General features: G+C 40.0%; 2 protein-coding genes across 6 annotated transcripts in view; both read right to left on the bottom strand.

Moving 5' to 3' along the window:
• The window catches only part of LIPM (lipase family member M), a 29768-nt gene that overhangs the window by 765 nt on the left and 8339 nt on the right, over positions 1-20664 (bottom strand). The window contains exons 2-9 of one of the 2 annotated variants that reach the window (XM_037002843.2): positions 17684-17789; positions 15066-15183; positions 9108-9306; positions 8123-8232; positions 5689-5825; positions 5406-5552; positions 4091-4162; positions 2671-2742 (exon numbers count right to left, since the gene is read on the bottom strand). In XM_037002843.2, the coding sequence (XP_036858738.1) occupies positions 2671-2742; positions 4091-4162; positions 5406-5552; positions 5689-5825; positions 8123-8232; positions 9108-9306; positions 15066-15183; positions 17684-17789 (961 nt within the window). Of the gene's footprint in view, positions 1-2670; positions 2743-4090; positions 4163-5405; positions 5553-5688; positions 5826-8122; positions 8233-9107; positions 9307-15065; positions 15184-17683; positions 17850-20664 lie in introns of those variants that run through there. The other variant, XM_037002842.2, reaches the window with a different exon arrangement.
• The window catches only part of LIPN (lipase family member N), a 40112-nt gene continuing 37203 nt past the window's right edge, over positions 17756-20664 (bottom strand). For all 4 annotated transcript variants that reach the window (XM_037002844.2, XM_017655546.3, XM_037002845.2 and 1 more), the window contains one exon: positions 17756-17789. The gene's annotated coding sequence lies outside the window, so the exon portion shown is untranslated. The remainder of the gene's footprint in view (positions 17790-20664) is intronic.

Raw genomic sequence — 20664 nt, 5'->3', positions numbered from 1 at the left:
CATGCCCTGTGTATGACAAAAGTTTCACTGGAGCCCACAGAGCTGCAATAACAATTTCTGCTCCAGCCCCTCCTTGAAGGTAAAGTTGCTTAACCTTGCTGAATCTCAATTTATTCATCTGCAAAATGGGAATGAGATTTGTAATAACAATTTACTAGGTTAATTGACAAAACATGTAAATTTCCTAGCACTTTTAAGCATTAATTTTTTATTCTTTGTCTATTAGTAAATATTTTACATACAAAGTGCCTTTAAAGATAGTGTTCCTGTCCTTTTAAAAGATAATTTCACAAAAGTTTCTTGAGGCCAGAGTTTGAGGCATTCCACAGAGAATGGGATCTACTGAGAAGACTTCCATGTCTTCAGATTTTTTGAGGCCAACAGAAAGGTCTTGAGGCCGGCTCAGCTTGACCGCAGCTCCAGAACACGGGGAAATCAACGGCACTGGAACTCAGGCAGTTTGAACCAAGGGGAGGTAAAAAATTGGATTCGTGATCCAGTCTCCCATCACCCAAAGATGGGTATCTAGGATTGCTAAGCCTTGAGAATTTCCCTTATTCAAGCAGTGCGACTAGATCAGACAGGCTGGCTGAGCTCTTGAGGCTAATTAGCATCCAGAACTTTCAACAGTAAAGTTGAATCCATTCCTTACTCAGAAAATGCACCCTGGAGCTGAGGTTCCAACCCAGGCAGTTCTTTTGTTCCTCTTTGTGGCTTTCTAAGGATTTGGAGGGATAGCCTGTGATGCTGTGATTTCTAGTAAATATATATTTGATTTTCATCCATTTTGGGCACAGAGCTCTTAAAACCCTTGAAATCTCCTAAGTGAGGAGAGCCCAAGGTGTCTTCTGTTATGTTAATGAGGCAACTTTTGGAGCAGGTGGCATCTGGTTGCCAGAGGAGCCAAGTGTGTGATTAGAGGGTTGGAATTTTCAGCCCCACTCCTTCCCACCCCTACCCCTTCCTCCAGGGAGGAGAGAGGGGCTGGAGCTTGAGTTCAATCGCCTGTGGTCAGTGATTTAATCAATCATGTCTATGAATTTAACCCTCCATAATGACCAAAAAGACAGACCAGAGAGCTCAGGGTTTGAGGGGAGTGGTGTGCCTGGAGAGGGCATGGAAGGTCCACTCTGCCTTCCTATATTTTTCCTTAGGCATCTCTTCCATCTGGCTCTTCTTGAATTATATCCTTTTTACAGTAAACTGGAAATCTAATAAGTGAAATGTTTATCTGAGTTCTGTGAGCTGGTTTAGCAAATTAATCGAACCTGAGGAGGGGGTCATTGGAACCCCTGATCGTAGCCCGTCAGTCAGAAGCCGTTTTGTGGGACTGAGCCCTTGACCTGTGGAATCTGACGCTGTCTCTAGGTAGACAGTGTCACTTTAGTTAAATTGTAGGACACTCAGCTGGTGTCCAGCTGGGTGGGGAAATCACTCTCCACACATGCGTACATCAGAATTTGGTGATCAGAACTACCTTTTATAGCTTAATTTAACTATGAAAGATTGGAACATTCTATGGAGCAGGTAATAATTATTTTTTATCTTACAGGTGAAAAGACTGAACTGAATTCAGGTCTAGCTTTAAGGCTCTGAGATTCTATGACACCTTTTTGTATGTGTGTTTTCTCTTCCTTTCCATGACCATTCACTGATGCCTATTTTTGTATGAGTCAGTTCTCTAGAACTTAAGACATTAAATGTTGATATATTAAAACTATCTTGGAATTGCAATGATTTGCTGCAAATCTCTAAAGACATATTTTGGGAAACAGTGAAGAAGGACCTAAAAAAATAGCTGATACCTGTGTTAAGAGTTGCTGTTCAGGGGCACTACACAGTCTGTCCAGTTTCCTAGCCTTTTGTAGCTAGTTGATATACAGAAGTGGATGTGAAGTGTGATAGGAGACTCACAATATCAGACAGTGTCCATTCAGCTCCCTCCAGCTTTCTGTTTATATGGTTGATATTAGTTTATATCCACACACAAGCTCATCAAATAAGTTCACTGAAGATTTTATGCTCAGAAGAGTATAATATCCACTTCTGATTCTCCACGTATTACACATATTTTTAGGTAGCGTCATAACATTCTTTTCATATTTTTCACTTGCAAGTTACAGATTCACTAAAAGTGTGACCAGGGAGAATCCCTAAGAGTTATCTAGCCCAATAATTTTAAAAGATGAAATCTAGGCCTGGAGAGTCAAAACAGTCTGTCCACAATCACACCAGGTTATAGATTGAGGCCGGACTAACACGGTAATCTTCACTTGCCATTTAATGCTCTTTTACTGGCCTGTCATACAACCTCACCTCTGTCATCCTTATGTTTTTTGTTTTTTTTTTATCCTAGAAGGATCATTTTAGTGACCACTACAGACTATATTCCTCCCTTCACTGAATCTTACCCCATCTTGCTCCTTAGAAGCCCTGTGCCTTGTCCATAAAGGCAGCCTCATCACAGAAGTTCGAGTTCATTATCAAAGCAGGAGGCCTCTCGGCTAAGCTGTTGACTTTCCCACTTTGAAATGGAGTCAAACCCAAAAAATTATTTTCTACTTGAATTCTCATATTTATTCCCATCTATACAATAAATTGCCCTCCTAGCTTCCCTCTCACCCATTTCAAAAGGGTGTGTGTGTAGTAGATGGTATTTGTTTTCCTCACCTGATTGCCTTTCTCCAGATTTTTAGTCTCGTTCCCCCAGTCAAATGCCTGGAGTTCCCCAGAATACACTGCCTGAAAGGAAACAAAAATGACATGGCATACAGATGTGTCCCTGGGTAAGGATGGGAGGAGCAGTGAGAATGTGCTACATAGTCTGCGATTGTAAGGGAGACAGAGGAGGAGGCTGAGGCTGCTCTTACTTACTGTGTTGGGATAACCCTCAGGGAAGAGAATGAAGGCAAGAATAAGGCCCCTCCAGAAGGAAAACGTGCTGCACTTGACCGTTATGTTATACAACCCCTGGAAGTGCATCTCCCTAGGAGTCTATGCAGATGGGTATTCTGCACAACTCTGTAAGCTACACTGGAAAGCACCCCCTAGAGCTGTCCAATGTGATTCCAGGAGAAAGTGACCAAAATGTAACCAACTCAGAATTCTCTGGTTTTGATTATAAAATCAATCTCTCTCTCTCTCTCTCTCTCTCTCTCTCTCTCTCTCTCTCTCTCTCTCTCTCTGCCACACACACACACACACACACACAGACACACACACACACACACACACAGACACACACACACACACACACACACACACACACACACAATGACCTTAGAACAGTCTGACTAGGCTCTAAATTGTTAGAGAAAAAGATAGTACCAGTATTTATTATTTAGGTATATTAGTGCTATTCTATGAACTTCCTGCTTGAATTAAGGGCTCCCCATTTTTTTTAAACCAAGTTTTCGATTTTTAGTGGTTGACTATCTGAGGCTGGTTATGCTCTAGCTCTGTCCTTACATCCACCCTGATCTCCAAAGTCAGTCGGGGACACCTACAGTATCATCTATACTGAGCAATGCTGGGTGCAGTGCTTCCTCACATGTGAAAGAATAATTAGCATTTACACAGTCCTTGAATCAGTTCTGAAGGTTTTACCTCGGATCCAGCACTCTGCCCCTAGAGACAGGCCAGGTGATGCACTGGGAATCAGGACTTGCCATCCAATGACTGCAGGAGGAGTCTGCAGCACAGAGGACTCCGTGAACACCCCCAGGTACTTAGGTCTCACCTGCACATTTGTACTACTACCTTATCACACTGCTGGAGTAGCCCAAAAGGAGGATGTGGAAAAGATCTCCAGCCTACTCTTTGGGGTGGTTAGAATTAGAAAGGTCTGGGGCCATCAGAATTCGCCCTTTCAAGGTCCCCTCAAATGTCCTTGGCCAGTCCTTTTCTCCCATCTCTTGAAACACCTCAGTGCTCTAGATTAAATTCACAGTAGAAACAGCATTGACAGGACCACATTTCATGTTGGAATAAATGCAAAATGACCCTGGGGCTGTCCAAAGGGCATCCTTTGATTATTCTAGATAAAATGCATAAAGACCCTTAACAAAGACTACAGATTCAACATTCCCACCTGGCTCCAGTGTAGGATATTTTGCACAGATGTTCCAGCAGGAGTATGAGCGACATATACATTTGCTCGGCTCTGTAACAAAGCATGAATGGTTTGTGGGACATGGAAAAACTCACAAGATGTGCACCTTGTCAAGATCAAATGTCCAGGATGTCAGACTAAGAAATGGGAACATTAAATTATCAGCAATTATCCATGAAACAATAATATACACATGCACATAAATAAAAAATGCCACCAAATGCATTCCTGGTCATCTGTTTGTCATCTGAGAAGAACTGACTTCTGACTTCTTTAAAAAAATTTTACTAGAATAATTAAGGGTGAGGGCTCTAGAATAGATCCTGCATTTAAATCTTACCTTTGCCATTTAATTTTTAGGGGAATTTGGGAGAGTTATTTAATCGACTAAATCTCAGAATGCTAACCTGTAAAGTAGGAACATCAATAATACCTGTCTCATAGGGTTGTCACAGGGAGTAACATTGCCTGGTACATAAGTATGCTTATCAAATGGTAGCTATTAATCATACTCTTAATGAAATGGGAAAAATCTTCAAGAATTAGACAGATGTATTCCTCCAGCTGCTGAGAGTGCTGCTGACAATGAGCCCCCTCTCTCGGGTCTCCCTAGGGAACTGTCCTAGGTGCAGAGAGCTGCCCTGCCCAAGGCCTCCCTCTCCCTGTGCAATCTGCACACATGACTGGCTGATGCAGGCATAGAAGGATCCAGCCCTTCTCCTCTAACTTGGGACAGTTCCGCAGGGTCATCCTATCTTCACACATCCCTGTAGGATCAATTGAGACCCCCATGGAGACTCCACTACAACTTGATTCTTTCACCCACCAAATCCTGTTCCTTTCCTTCTCCATCTTGGAGTGTGCTTCCCGGGGAACCCACATGGTGACCCCCTCCCCAACTGGTAAATACACCTGAGTCAAACTGAAGCCCTGAGCGTTCCTTTAAACTACAAACTAGAAAGACCCGAGTAGAAAGCAGGGTGGGTGACACATGGCAGTTCTCTTTTGACTGCTGGGTTCTAATCACTTTTTCAAATCTGTTAATTCACCATAGTAAAGCTGCTTTCAGACCTCTTCATTCTATAACCTAGAAAGGTAATATCTAGCCATGCCCTTTGGTTAACCTGGCCTCAGCCGAGATGGAAGTGCTTCCCACCTATTACTATGATTTGAAGAAAACTGAATTACTTGGAGTATCTCATTTCCCCAAGTCTTTCTTGGCATTAACACCTTCTCAGGGAGTGATACTAATAACTTTTCTTTGGGAAACAGAATTTACTAGGCTCCCACTTACCACGTTCATATTGTTTGTGTTAAATCCTCCCAGAAGTAACATAATATTGCTACAAATCTGATCAAGAATCACCTGGCCACAAAGGTAAATAACAAACTTTCTGAGAAATCTCGTCTGGTACAGAAATTCTTGTTTACCGAACAATCCCTGTAAAAATATGAAATGGAATATTAGTCATTAAATTTTAGTCAAGAAATGGCTCTAATTTGAAAGTGTGTATTTTAGCAAATTGGGTTAGAAGACTCTTCTTCCTAGACAAGGAATTATCTGAGGAGTCACGTACCTTGATCATCATAGCCGGCAGCAACAAAAATTTGGTACCAGGGCCTTTTGCATGTTTAACAGTGGCTATGGGAGCTAAAGCAAAATACATTTTGATTTTCTGAGCCAGCTCTGGCATGGTGGAAAATGCAATAAAGGCTGCAAGAGAAGAAATATTTTAGTGTGATATCGATATCCTAGAACTCCTAAAATGCTTAATTCACTTTTATCAAGATATTTCAGTAATTAGGTGTGATTGTGTCTTAACTGTCCTATGAAATTAAAAGCTCCTTGAGGGAGACAACATCAGCAGCAAATTTCTGTGTTCCCTATGGCATGTAGCATATTTGCTTTCTAGTAGTAGATTCTCATTGAATTATTGAATTATATTATTGAGTCCAATAATATGGTCTTTGAGAAAATATATTTGTTGAGAAGTAACTATATGTTAGACACTTTGCTGGGGACTTTCATGGTTCTTACCTCATTTAATTTTCAGACTCTTGTCAAATATTTTTAATAAATTTCTATAGTGAAATCAATGGAGAATTAGAGAAACTGTCTTTTTTATTGGTAATAAGTACAATCTGTACATAATGGACATTGAGTTAGTAGGGATTTTGCTGGTTTTCCTTGATCTATAACTTCTCTGGAACTCCAATTGTAATGCAATCTAGTAGACAAGTTGTCTAGTGAGCTGGAGTCCAACTCTTATATTTCTCACAGCTTCAGAATGGTTAAATCAGTGTGTGACTCAGTTTCTATATTTATAAAATTCCCCAAATTACCACTGTGGAGGGATGATATCTATGGCGTCTTTGGGAGAAAAAGGCTATTGTATAAATCCAAGGCATGGTCATTATATTTGAAATACTATGTATCTGTTTCAAAAGAACTTGTGTACTCTTTCTGCCTAGACTGATATTTGCAATTTGATGGGGAGTGGAGCTGGACAGAAGAAAATGAGAATCATGAGACTTCTGTCTAGTTCCTAGAAGGTAAGTGTGTATTAATGAAGAGTGATTTCTTCTCTACTTTTCCTTGCATGTCATCGGGTTTGCCAGGCAAAAGCAAAGGCAGGCACAGGAGTGACTTATTAGCTTTTCTCTGCCAGTTTTACCATTAATAGAACTGGGTTGAAAATACATTAAACTGTATTCCACCTTATTTCTGACCCTATTAGAACTCCCCTCAAATGTCAATATCTGAGAACTCTAGATAACTTCTCCCAGAAGCAGTTCTTTTTATGCAAAGTAAGTACAATGTCTCCATATTAATAGCTCCATGGTTGATTACTAGAAGAATCCTCTGTTTTTTGCCTCTTTCTTCTTCTAGAAATAGCATTAAGCCTCATTGTAAACACCTTTGTCTTCATGTTAAGTTGCATAATTTGAGTAAAGAAAAAAGTTTTTTTAAAGGCTTCTGATATCAGAATGCAAGCAGGGGTGCCACCCTAACTTTCTATCTATGAAGTTCATGGTGAAACAAAGCTTCATGGGAATCGAAAAATCCAGAGAAGAAAATATGAAAATATGAAGAAGAATATTCCTTCACTAAAAAGCATCAGTTAAAAATGAACTAATTGGACTTGTTTCCTGGGTTCCAGTAGGTGTGTGGTCACCTGCCTCCTTAGAATCCATCTCTCCAGACTTCATCTTTGGGTTTGGCTCAGGTGAAAGTAAAGAGCTGTTCTCAGCCCTCTGCAGAGAGCCTTCTCCTCGTGGGCACACTGTGCCTCTCCTGATCTGCCTTCATCCTCATTTTTACCAATCACATTTTTTTCCACTGGCCTGGGGAGGATGGCTGTAAACTCCACTCCCATCTCCCTAGTCAGGTGATCTGTGTTCTAGGCAGGCCATGAATTAAAGCTTCTCACAAATTCCTCAAAAGTGAAAGGACAACAGCACATGATTCTAGACATTGGCTTTGGGAAAGAAAAAGACCTAAATAAAATCCTCCATCAGTTCTGTTTATAGAGGATGACAATGCTTACTTTTTATTGATTGCCTTTTATGTGCCTGAACTCATGGCCTTATTCATTCAATTCACTTATTGAGTATGTTCTCTGGGCCAGAAGCTACTCTTAATGGCTGTGCCCTAGACAAGATCCTGGCCTTCACAGAGCTTATGTACATTATCATTAAATAGTCCAAACACTTCCAGTACCCTGAAGAGGGAGTTAGGATGCCCATTTTATAGATGAGGAAACAGACCAGAGGGGTTAAATAAGTTGCTCAAGGACATTCACCTAAGAGGTTGTAGAGCCAGATGTGATTTGATTTATTTAGTTCTCTCTCAATTTAATCCCCATTTCCCAGAGCTGTTAGAGCCTGTCTCTGAAGAGTGAAAGGCCCGACCTGGGAGAAGTGTACTATGGCTCATATCCCAGACATAGGTGTGTGCCATAATGCTCACATTTCCTCCAAATATACAAACCTGCTTTCCTTGGAACCTACCCATGGTGGTGCCCTGTGAATAGCCGACATAATAGATCTTTTCCTGACCCGTTTTCTGCAAAATAAAGTTTATGACTGCAGGAAGGTCAAACCTAGCCATCTCATCATAACTATAGGGGGAAAAGACAAAGTTATATGAAAAATTATAATCAGAAACAAGCAAAAGCATCCCTGTGGTTTGCAAACAGACCCCTGATTCTTTAGCCCCAAAAGCTTGTTACTGTGCCCCTCACAACATTCAGAATGGATTTGTTTCAAACCTGCAATGCATGGGAGCGCCTGCAGACACAGGCATTTTTGCAAACTGCTGTTTCCTCCAGATGTTATTACAGTGTGATAACCATCTTTAAGGAACAGTTACTGAGGACATGACCCACATCCTAGTGGAGGTGTCCGATTATAGTATTAGCAGAACAGCACAGGCCATGCAGATTCATTTATATGAGAAGTTATTAAAGATGCTGCAAGGAGCACCAGAGAAGGGCTTCTCTGATGAAATGGGTAAAGAGCAGATGCATGTAAATGGTAATTTAAATAAAAACATTAAAAACCTTTTGTAAGAGTGTGAGAATGTGTTGGTCAAACTGATAGTCCCTAAGGCTTAATAGTTTTCTTTATGTCTCTAATGTTGCCTCTGTTCATCTAGTGGGGGTACTTGTCCTTGTCCTTGGTCATGGAATAGTTATTCCCCTGATACCCATCTACAAGGAAATGGACCTACACTTCCCTCAGTCCAGCCTCAGTCACCCGACACAAACCACCATTCTCACCCCATTAGCCAGACCCACCTTCTCCTTGGGGAGCCCAAGCCCCCCACTACTTCCCCGGATGAATCACTTGTTAAGTAAAACCATTGGGGGACATTCCATAGGACACACTGATGACCCGACCAAAGTGAGTCACCCAAATACTAGAAGCCACTGTTCTTTCCCCAGCTCTCCCACAGGCCTCCATGGCCACCTCCACTCTCCTAACAGTCATATACCTGAAAGCCCAGAACTCATCTTGCTCTATGGAGAGGCTCTTGTGCTTCTGAGACCAGGTGTTTCCCCTGCTGTTCGCCATCCACACGTCAAAACCAGCATCTGCCAGGATGAAGCCCAGGCTGTTGTTGGGCAGGTTGGAAATCCAGTTGCTGGCATCTCCAAGCAGCCCATGTTGCAGTAACACCACGGGCCTGGGACCTACAGAAAAGAGAATCTCAACTGGGTGAAATGTGCTCCCCTTTTGTTATTATCCTCTATTGTGCAAGGGCTTTCAAGTTAGACAAAATTTGAAGTTCACATTTTGATTTAGCTGATGGATTATCTTGGCCTCCTCCTTAACCTCCCTGTGTCTTGATTTCCTTGTCAGAAAAATAGGATTTTTGTTATGATTAAGTAAAATAGTGCACAGGAGCAGATGGAACAATGCCTGGTGCAGAGAAAGAATCAATAAAGCTCAGCTTCTTTTGTTGTGTTTTGTGTGGTTCTTATTATTACCAGACTTGTCTGGGCACCTCAGAGGCTATTGGAAGTGCCCAGGAGGTAGTGTAGTATAAGGATTAAGCTAATTGTATAACTACAATATAATTATAAATGTATATATATCAATATATTAAATATATAATGTATATTATATATATTTTTTTACATATGTATATGCCATTATACCGTATATATAATCATTTAATGATTGTGGGCCCTTCATGTCAAAAGGATCCACAAACTAGCTTGAAAGGGCTCCCACTGTTCAAATTTAGGAGAATTTGAGAATCCAAATAATGAAAGCAATAAATTATATCCCATTGAAGAAATTAAGAATGGATGAGTTTATATTGATATCAATCAATAAATGAATTTAAAAAATTAGGAGAGAAGGGAAAGCTCTTATTTGCAGTATATGTCAATTAATAAATATAGGAAGTTTGATAGTGTTATAAAAAACTGATGAGTGCTAAAATTAGTGGCTGAAAGTGTGAAGAAATGTTTTTAAGATATTTACATATCCTGAAAATATCTCCTCACAAATTACTTATTAATTACAAAGGGAAAAATATTGAATTTACAGAAGAAAATTTGACAGACACCACCTTAACAGAGGGATCAAAGCTAATATCACTAACGGAACTGGACCCCTAACTTATATCACTCACAAAATTTAACTTAAAATGGATTAAAGGCTTAAATGCAAGACCTGAAACTGTGGAATTCCTAGAGGAAAACAGAGGGGAAAGAGCTCTGTTTTTTTAGTCTTAGAAATGATTTTTTTTTTTTTGGTTAGAACACCAAAAGCACGGCAACAAAAGCAAAAATAAGTAAGTGAGACTACTTGGACTAAAAATCAGCAGGGTGCAAAGGCAACTTAGGGGATGGGAGGTAATACTATACAAACTGTGATAAGGAGCTAATATTAAAAAATACTAAGGAACTCACACAACTCAATAGCCAAAAAAACCAAATAATCTGATTGAAAAGTGGGCAAAGTTTCTGAGTGGACATTTTGTCAAAGAAGACACAGAAATGGCCAAAAGTACATGAAAAGATGCCGAATATCCATCACCAGAGCAATGCAGTCAAAATCACTATGAGATATAATCTCACACGTTAGAATGACTTTTATCAAAAAGAAGAGATAATTAGTGTTGAGGATATTGAAGAAAAGGAAATCCTTGTACACCGTTGGTTGGGAATGTAAATTGGTGCAGCCATTATGGAAAAAAAAAACCCTCAAAAAATTAAAAATAGAACTACCGTATGATCTAGCAATCCCACTTCTGGGTATATATCCAAAGGTAATGAAATCAGTATCTCAAAGAGATATCTGCACCCCCATGTTCATTGCAGCATTATGAGATACAGAAACAACCTAATTGTCAACTCACAAATGGACAAAGAAGATGTGGTATATATGATATATATATATATATATATATATGTATATATTATTAAGCCATAAGAAAGAAGGAAATCATGCCATTTGCGACAAACATGGATGAAACCAGAGGACATTAAGCTAAGTGAAATTAGCCAGGCATAGAAACATATATACCTCACTTATATGTGGATTATTAAAAAAAAAAAGAGGAACTTATAGAAACAGAGTTGGAATGGTGATAACTAGGGGCTGAGGGTTAGGGGGAATACTGGTTAAAGGATACAAGTCTTCAGCTGTAAAATGAATAATTTCTGGAGATCCAATGTACAGCATGATAACTATAATCAATACTGTATTGTATACTTAAAATTCACTACGAGAGTAGATTTAAAGCATCCTTACTGCACACACACATACACACACACACAAAATAAAATGGTAACTGATGGATGTGTTGACTAACCTGATTGTGGTAATTTGAATATGGACCATGGAGTAAATGCTATTGTCAATCAGTATTAGTTTTCTAATTTTGATAAATGCATTGTGATTATAGAAGAGAATACCCGTCTTAGTGAAGGGATCAGGATTAGAACCCCCAACCCCACCCCCAGCCAAGATATGCCACTTTGGCATAAGAATTATTTTGTGCTGAAGGCATTTGAATTCCTGAAATCCCTTATCTGCCTAAAAGTAAAGCCCCACAAATAACTCGATTGTTATAAACTCCTTCCCAGGGAGCAGCTCTAATCCTCTCTTCCCAGTGATGAGAAATTGGCACCATAACCAGAGATCGTTACTAACTGTCATGTCTCCCATCTATCCCATCTAAGGGCCCATTGATCTTTCCCAAAAGTTACTTGCTTTTCCGTAAGTACCTTTTCTCCTTCCCCTTTCCACTACTACGTTGGGTACATGGACCTCAAATCCTAAATACCCTTTTGAGTTATCATTTCTGAGGGCTCCCATCTCTATGTGTTGTGCCCAGGTGAATAAACCTCTGCTTCTTTTTCTCTTATTAATTTCTTTTGCCAGTCTCTGACTGGAGCCCTAAGACCTAAGAGTAGCAGAAAAAAGGTTTTTTCCCCTCTCCAGTGTTAGGAAATACATACTTAAGTGTTTAGGGGTAAGTGGGCATGATAACTCAAACTTACCATTAAAGGTTTTTGAGAAAATAATATGATACAGAAAAAGAGACAGAGAGAGAAGGAGTGATAAAATAAGTGTGGGCAAAATGTAATCTACAACTAGTAGATCAGGATAAAGAGTAGATGGCAGTTCTTTGTTACTATTCTTGGAAACTTTCTTTAAGTTTGAAATAATACCAAAATACTATTTATAAAAATATCAGTAGGGGATAAAGAAGGATTAAAGGCTTTAGAAATTCTAACATGTTACACAAATTAAGGTAAGTACATCATTTCTGACATTAGCAAATACTATTGAAAGATGAAGAAAATGCAACTTTAGGAGGAAAAATATCATGTTCTTGATAGGACTTGTGGAAACTAGATCAGATCGTGGGCGTAATGCCCATACCACAGCACTTAGGAGTAGGACTGGAGCAAAGAGCAGCTTTGTTGCTGTTATTCATGCTGTGATTTTCTAAGGCACTGATGCTCTGAGCTTCAGTGTCCTCATTAGTGAAACAAGGATACAATTGCCCACCTCGTAGTGTTTGGGGAATTAATTGAGATGCAGTGTATTAAGCATTGCTTGATCTCCTATAAGGCAGCAGCTCATATTTCGATGAACTGAGTCCTTATGCAGTCTCCCTGCAGGATGAGGGCCTTCCTGCAGCAGACTCATCTAATATCTGGACAGTATCATGAATTCCCTTTGCTCATTTTATCCCTCAGGGGAGTGAATTTGAGGGCTGCTAGTTGGTGACTAGGAGAAAGTAACTCAAGGCTATTGTATGTTTTCCTTTATGTCTGGTCACTGAGTTCACACTCTCAGCCTTCAGGGAGGTGACCTCAAAGTGCAGTGACCAGACCGAGGTGGACCAATGCTCCTCTTGGAATCTTTGGGACATTTCCCATGGCTGGGGCCAGCTTCACTTTGCTTAGCTGTACAGTTTGGACTTGCAGTTCTTTTAGTGAAAGAGCTGGCTTATCAATACTTCTGTCATTTCAAATATCCCCTATAGTCATGGGCTTTCATTTAAATTATAGCCCGCAGGTGAGTGTGTGAGATTACTCTTTAAAAAGTTGTCATTTCTGAGGAGCCCAGATTATTTCCTCTCTTGATATAAATATTTGAAGCTAACAATGATTATTTGATAAAGTAAGATTTTAAACAGGCTTTTTTTTGGTCACAAGATTATAAACATCTTTCAGTTGTTTTCAGTATGAATTTAATTGATGCTGTTTTTGAAGAGATGGTTGATAAATTTCTTTTTCTTCAGGGCCAGATTTCCTCTTTGAGGAAGCCAGTGCGAGCTGCAGGACCAGCACCAGCCATTAGAGGGGGGTGTTATGCACTGCCTGGACCCAGAAGGCTGATCTCTTCAACTCCACACTCCCGGGGATGCACGTGCAGTCTAAGTAAACACGATGTGGGAAGACAAACTCCATCCATAAATAAGGGGTTGCAGGTAGCCCCTGAACTTAAGAGGTGCTGCGGTCACTAGATTTCTTGGAAGAACCATGCCTTGTTTACCTCCTAGGATTTGTGAGATTTAGTGAAAAGTTCTGTGTCTCCAGGCTATTTACTTTTAATATAAAATTCATTCATTCATTCCACATATACTTACTGACACCTACAATGTGCTTGGCACTCTTTTAGGTACTGGGCATAGCCTTGAACAAAATAGATAACTCCGAATTACATTCTGGTTGGTGGAGACAGTTAATCAATCAATAAACAAATATCTATCATATCAGGTAGTAAGCGCTATGAGAAAAAGTAAGTAGGAAGGGGTAGACCTCAATAGATGGCAAGGGGTTGCTAGTTTTGAACAGTATGGTCAGGGGAAGAGTATGATAGAGGGGCCTGATGGAAGGACCAGGGCAAACTGTGAATAGGTGATGAAACAGTGGTCCAGGGGAGAGCTGCAAGTTCGAAGGCACCAAAGTGGGAGCTTGCTGGGTATGTACAAAGCAGAGTTGTGCAGCTGGTGTAAAAAACAGCTGGTTTTCAAAAAGCTGGACAAGTACAGATTGGAATAAAACAGAACCATGAAGCTTCTTTACACCAAAGACCCATAGCATTTGTCCAGCGCTTTCTGGTCCTAGTTGAGAACTTGGGCTGTAGTGGTAGACTGATCTTGATTTGAATATGGATTTTGCAACATTCTAGCAAGTTATTCAACCTCTGTGAGTGGCAATTTCTTACTAGTATTGTGAAAGCTCAGTGAGACTAGTGCAAATAAAGCACTTAGCATTGTACCCAGCATATAGAAAGAACACAGTAAGAAATTACATCATCTGTACTCATGACAGATAATGCAGTTGCTGCATAAACATTGAGCTAGAGTACCAAAAGGAATAGAGCCAAATGGAGATGGAGGATGGATGCACTTTAATCAGTAAAACATTTTAAGAGCCAGCAATAGCTGAAAACCCCACCTAAAAAAATGGGATTATGTGAACTATGGAAATATGTGCTAAAAATTAAAAATGTATATAAATTGCCTAATTCCTAAAAAGACCTCAGTGCAAAGCTGAACATCTTAAATATTTAATTTTGTTTGGATGGGGAACATAGAGTGTCCCAGGGTGGGCATCAGGCACCATACTGGAGTTTTATGTTCTTCCTGGGCAGGGGTTGATGGGTCTATTCAGACTATCAGTGGATATTCTAGAATATTTATATGGGAGGGGCTTGGGGAATGGGTTACATGCTAGAAAGGGTCAGGAAATGGACTTTTCTTGAAGGTCCTTTTTGAAAAGCAAACCTGTTTGCTGAAGATAATTGGGGATGGGATGGTGGTGATGGCGATAATGGGAAAACTAAAGCCATCTCTGGCCTGAACAACGGGCCCTGGTCTGCACCCAAAGCCCAGACGCCCTTACACATGCTCAGATCACAAGGAAGTCGACTGTAGGGAAGACTGCAGTGTTGGGGTGCCAGAGGTGGGCCATACCTGTCCTCCTGGGTCGCGCTAGGCCTTGAGGAATTCTGTTCACAGACAGGATATACCCATCTTCCGTTGCAACTTCATACTCCTCATGGGGATAGCCTTGGTGTTGGATGATTTCACTCTGTGGAGAAAGCAGGGGTTTTCTTGAAGTTCAGTTTTATATGACTATATTTCCAACGATCCAAAAGTAAAACGTGAAGAAATGAATTCCTTGATACTGGAAGAAGTAGACAAGAAATTCCTTGTTTTTCCCAGCTAACCACGGTATCTTAGAGAAATTAACCAGCCGTCTCCAGTTCTCCCTTTCTTTATCTGTAGTGTGGAAACTGGGCTAGAATGGCCTTGGGCCCAGGATCAAAAGCATCAGTGCCACTTGAGCACTTGTGAGATGCAGGTTTCCCCCCAAAGCTATTGACCCGGGAATGCTGAGGATGGGGCCCAGTGATCTGTGTGTCAACAAACTCATTGGGAAATTCTGGTCCAGCCTAATGTTTGACAACCACTGGCCCAGAGCACTGATTCCAGAACCTGGGCTTGCGTCAGAATCATCTGGGCACTTAGACATACAGATTCCTGGGCCCCCTTCAGTTAGGGATCAGGCCGAAGGGACACTTGCCCCAGGACAGCTTATAGGAACCTCTGGGCCGTGCATTCCCCAAGTTCTCTCCAGCTGTAAAACCACAGACTCAAGAGCAGTAGTTCTTAACATTTGTAGGTCAAGGATCCCTCAGTGAATTTGAGGAGAACTATAAAAATGTATAGGCATATGGACACATGAACATGACTTTGCATGCACTTTCAGGGTTTCAGATTCCTTGTTGCCTATATGGATTCCTGGTTAAGGACCTCATTCTATACAGCTGTTACATATAGAAACTCTTTGTAAAATATGAAACTGCAGAGGTCTCCTAACTATCCTCGCTCTTTCAGACTTCAGGTTAAGAAACCTTTCTTCAGAAAAAATTTCCTAAATTCCTTGGATTGGGTCCTTCTATTTTATGTTTTCTGTGATTCCACTCCTCTTGTAATTAGTAATCGAGTGTCTTTATCTTTGATGGATTGAAAGCTCCATGAATTCAGGACTTCTGATATACTTAGATCTCTTTGTAACCTCAGTGCATAACACGGTATCAGGGGCCCAACAGGTGCTCAATGAACACTTACTAGAAAAATACATGAATGAAGCCAGTTATATACCAAAATATAGGATAGATTATATCCATATAAATCAGTACATGTGTTCAGACTCTGAATCACTTTTATCCTATTTCATTTAACTTACACTAGCAATTATATGAATGTTCTATTTTACTTTCCCTCTCTACACATAGCTACTCAATGGCAGAATCCAGTTCAATGGATTTTAGTCTCAGGATTCCTGAAGCACCAACATTGTGTAGATGTGGGGCATACCCAGTGGGCAAGGCCCAGAGAGACTGGCTCTGCCTAAAGCTAAAAAGATTCCCTCCACCCAAAAACCCAGAGCAATTTGTGTGGAACCTTCTTGGGGCTAGGAGGAAGGTTTCTGCAGATCCACACCAATTTGCCCACCCCACTATCTGATTAAGCCTCAAGTTGTTGGAATGATCAAAAGAAACTTAATATTTGGCAACATGTAGATTCAGAATATTTCTATGGCAGTTTTAGAATCCATTCAAGGAGGCTTCTGTGAAAACATTCTTAAATCTGTATAAAAGCTTGTTAAATCTATGACAATCTATGGAGCACAAACATTGCAGCAATCATTTTACTCATTTGGAGGCAGCCCCTCCTCACCTGGGAAGACTGGTTACAATTATGAGCTCTGTGTTTGGGCAGGCCTGGGTAGCTCTACCACCTACCAGAGGTGTGGCTAATTTAAATTGCTTAACCTCTTTAATCCCAGTTCCTTGATTTGAAAAGTGGGTGTGATTATGTCTATTGCACAGAGCAGTGAAGATAGAATGAAAGAGTATTTCCATAGCTTGCATCACAATGTCCACTATGGGATGTGTTACCACAGACAGGACATTGCTAAAACTCAATCAAAAATCTGCAAGTGTAAAAAGCTCTCTGGGATACCAAAAGAGATGTAACCTCATTCATGAATTTTACTCATGAGAAGCCCTCTCTAGGGTCTTTTATTCACTAGGGCCCTTTTATTGCCTGTCAACGAGTTATCAGTCCAAAACAGGAAAAGATAGATTAAGAAGATACAGAATACTACCAGAAGTGGGAGTCCCAATAGGAAGAAGCAAGGGCTATCAACTTTCCAATATGGGAGGAAGTAGAAGAAGAGTAGAAAGTACAGACAAAATGGAAATAATCAAGAGTTTGGATGTGTCCTAGTGATTTCCCTGTTCACAGAATGCACCTAAGAATTCAAGAAAAAGGTAAATTGTGTTTGAATCCCAAAAGGCTTAAATCATTTGCCCAAGTTTAGTGAATTTGTTTGAGGAGAACCCAGCTCTCCTCACACAGTTTTGCATTCTTTCCAGTACAATATGCTAATTTCTGACTGCTCTGCTACAAAAAATCACCACCGTGTATAAATAGGATAGATCATGCAGACAATACAGAGATGCAAACATTAACAGGTAAGGCACTTCACTTTCCCCCAAACTTGAACAATCCCAACTTACAATATTCATGAATGCTTCTGGGTCCGCAGCTTTAGTTGGCATACATCCAGAATTCACATTTCTTTGGAACAAATATGCCACGAGAATCAGAAGCCACATCTCCATTCTGTGTGAAACAATCCATTCTCTTGACAAGATTTTTGACATGGTCCAACATCTACATTTATGGTTTCCTGGCAATATAATAACTAATTCTAAAGTCAGAAGAATCTGTAGGTTTAAAAACTCTTAAATATTTTCCAGCAGTAATTCCTTTCCCAAATTCCAAAGCAAATTGGACAAGGTTGGTTAATAAGAATGAAAGAACACAGAGTGGCATGGAACGTTGTCTGGGATGTCTCAATACCATCTGGCCCTTCCTACTCCCTCACACACAACTTACAATTACCAATCCCTTAACTTCCAGGTATTAGATGCAACCTGAAGTTATGTGCATACAGCCCATAAAAAGCCTGCTCTTCATCCTCAGGTAATGAGGACCATAAAGACATCTCTTTCTTTTTTGCCTGGTTTCTAACTTTCTTTGATTGGTAGAAAGACATGGAGTCTGCAGAAAACATTACAAGTTTCTGTAGTCACATTCTAGGGCTCAGCGATCACTGTCCTTTGGTTGAAAATGTAGTGCTACGTATTTTTCAATAAAGTGTCAAAAAATTTTAGAACATTTTCTATTTTTAGTGATGGCTGAGAACGTTGATTGGAAGAAAATAAATCTTCCATGTTTAGGCTTGACTAAACAGACGTAAACAAAAATTTTATTTTGGGTTGTAATCAGTAGTTAATTGCTGAGAGATTAATTAGATGGATACCTGGTAATTAACTCATCTGCAATAACTAAAATGAGTCGCAGACTAGTTATTGGCATGGACTAAATGTCCTAGTTCAATCGACTATGTGGCAATGTGAGCAATTCCTTAGCTTACTAATAGTTAAGCAGGCCAGGAGGATAAGCTTATTGTCATTTTAAGTAAAGAATGTGTTAGAATTTCAGAAAAAAAAATGTGACATAATGTAAAATGATACTTTAATTTTACATCAACTCTGCAGAACTGAGCTAACAGCAGCCACACCAATTCAGACTGTGGGAAATGTGGTTGGTGAGGGAGCTGAAGCTAAAACAGGAAAGATGAGTCTGTGAGAAAGTAACAGCCCACAGTCTCAGCCTCACCCACTCTGGGCTGGCCGGAAGGTGATGCTGGAAGCCTGCAGTTCTTATCTGGACTAATCTCAACCTTGCTTGTCTGACGTGCTCAGCAGAACCCACCTGACCTACTTTAGGAGAGCAGTGGAAGCATTTGTGTAACACTGCAGAGCCGCGTGTTCTTTGGCACCCGCTGATCTCACTCTGATGTTAGGCAAACTGGGACTGTAGAAGAAAACTTTGGTTTCCACTGTTGACATTTTAGGTTTTTAAACTTTCATACAGCCAGAAAGAAAGGAAAATCTCATTCAGCTCTTCCATTTTTAGAAATGTGGAGACATATTACATTAACAGTTACACAAATAAAACAGGACAAAGCAAACAACAACAAAATAAAAATAAAAAATAACCCAGGAACACAAGAGTAGGAAAAAAAAAAAAAGAAAAAATCCCTGGAATTGGGAGAGAATTCTTCTTTACTATTTGAGTTGCAGGTTGAAGGGCTCTCAAGCTAATGATACTTTCCCCCAATGTTGAGCTGAGTTTTATTAAAACAATGATTCAGGTTTAGAAACTGAAACCTTGCGTCCAGTGGGGGCTGTGCCATGGAATCCAGTTGAAATTCCACGTCAATGTTCTTCTCAGAATCACTCTGTGATCCAACCACATGAACTTCCTTACTGAGTCAAACTCATGTCCTGCGTCTTTTCTCTCAATATGAGTTATCTCACAGGAGACTGTAGGCTTTAAGACAAATGGTCTTTTGGTTCATCTTCCATTATAGGTTGTCAGGCATGCATGAAAACCTGTGATTCTCATTTTGACACCAATCAATATTTCTCAGCTACATTTTCAACATGTGATGGTTCTTTTTTCTTAAAAAAATACAAACTTTTATTTTAGAATAAAGTGCAATTCTAAAATAAGTTGTAGTTAAGTTGAGAAATTGAGAGTTTTGGGAAAATATTTAAAACATTATTGTGAAATAAAACAATAGAATGTACTTAACATTTATTCTTAGGCACAAGGAAAACCACAGGATTTAAAAATAACATTTGCACAGTATTGAGGTTTCCAGAATTTTAAAAGGTATAACCTAAAAAGTGAGTTAATTCCTAAAAACACAAATATTCATGCCTTAATAAAGAAAGTTCCCTTGCCTTTGTTTCTCTAGGAAAGTTTTTATTTCTCCTTTATTTCTGAAGGACAACTTTGCTGGATAAAGTATTCTTGGCTGGAGCTTCTTTCTTTCAGAATTGTTGGGAAGAGCGTTGTGTATTTTCCTCGGTTCTTGTCCCCTCCATGACAAAGATTTGACAGGCAGAGACACAGTAGTGAAGCAGAGTAAAATTTTTATTTAAAGTTACTTAAAGAGAGAAAAAGTGCAGCAGTTGACCTCAGGGAGGAGAAGCACCTTGAAAGGTTTAAGTTTTATTAAAAGAGAGAAAGTCTATGCGCTTACAAAGTGCAAGTGACCCCAGAGAGAGGTGTGCACTGAAAGGTTGGGGGTTCCCCCTTTTAAGAATTTTTCAGGAATGTAACCAAGGGCTGAGAGTGCAGCCTTGTTAAGTGGTCTCAAGATGTTTATCTTTGATGAGACATTAAGTTTCTTATCAGTCCTCTGGGAAATTCTACAAAATTACCGTGAGAAATTTACTGCTTTTGTTCCCTCCCAGGATGGCAGCTTCCTGGTTTGGGAGCATATCAATTAAGATTGGCTGCCCAGCACCCAAGGTGGGCTGAGTTATTGTCTGTTGGCTAAAGAGTAAGTTAAGAATCTTAACTTCTTAACTTTCTGGGTTTTAAAGTGCAATCTCATCTTTAAGGTGGAATCCTTTCT

The sequence above is a fragment of the Manis javanica genome, chromosome 7 (assembly GCF_040802235.1).
Source record: "Manis javanica isolate MJ-LG chromosome 7, MJ_LKY, whole genome shotgun sequence".
Classification (NCBI taxonomy): Eukaryota; Metazoa; Chordata; class Mammalia; order Pholidota; family Manidae; genus Manis; species Manis javanica.
The sequence above is the reverse complement of the archived record's forward strand: the minus strand, read 5'-3'. Positions and strand labels throughout refer to the sequence as shown.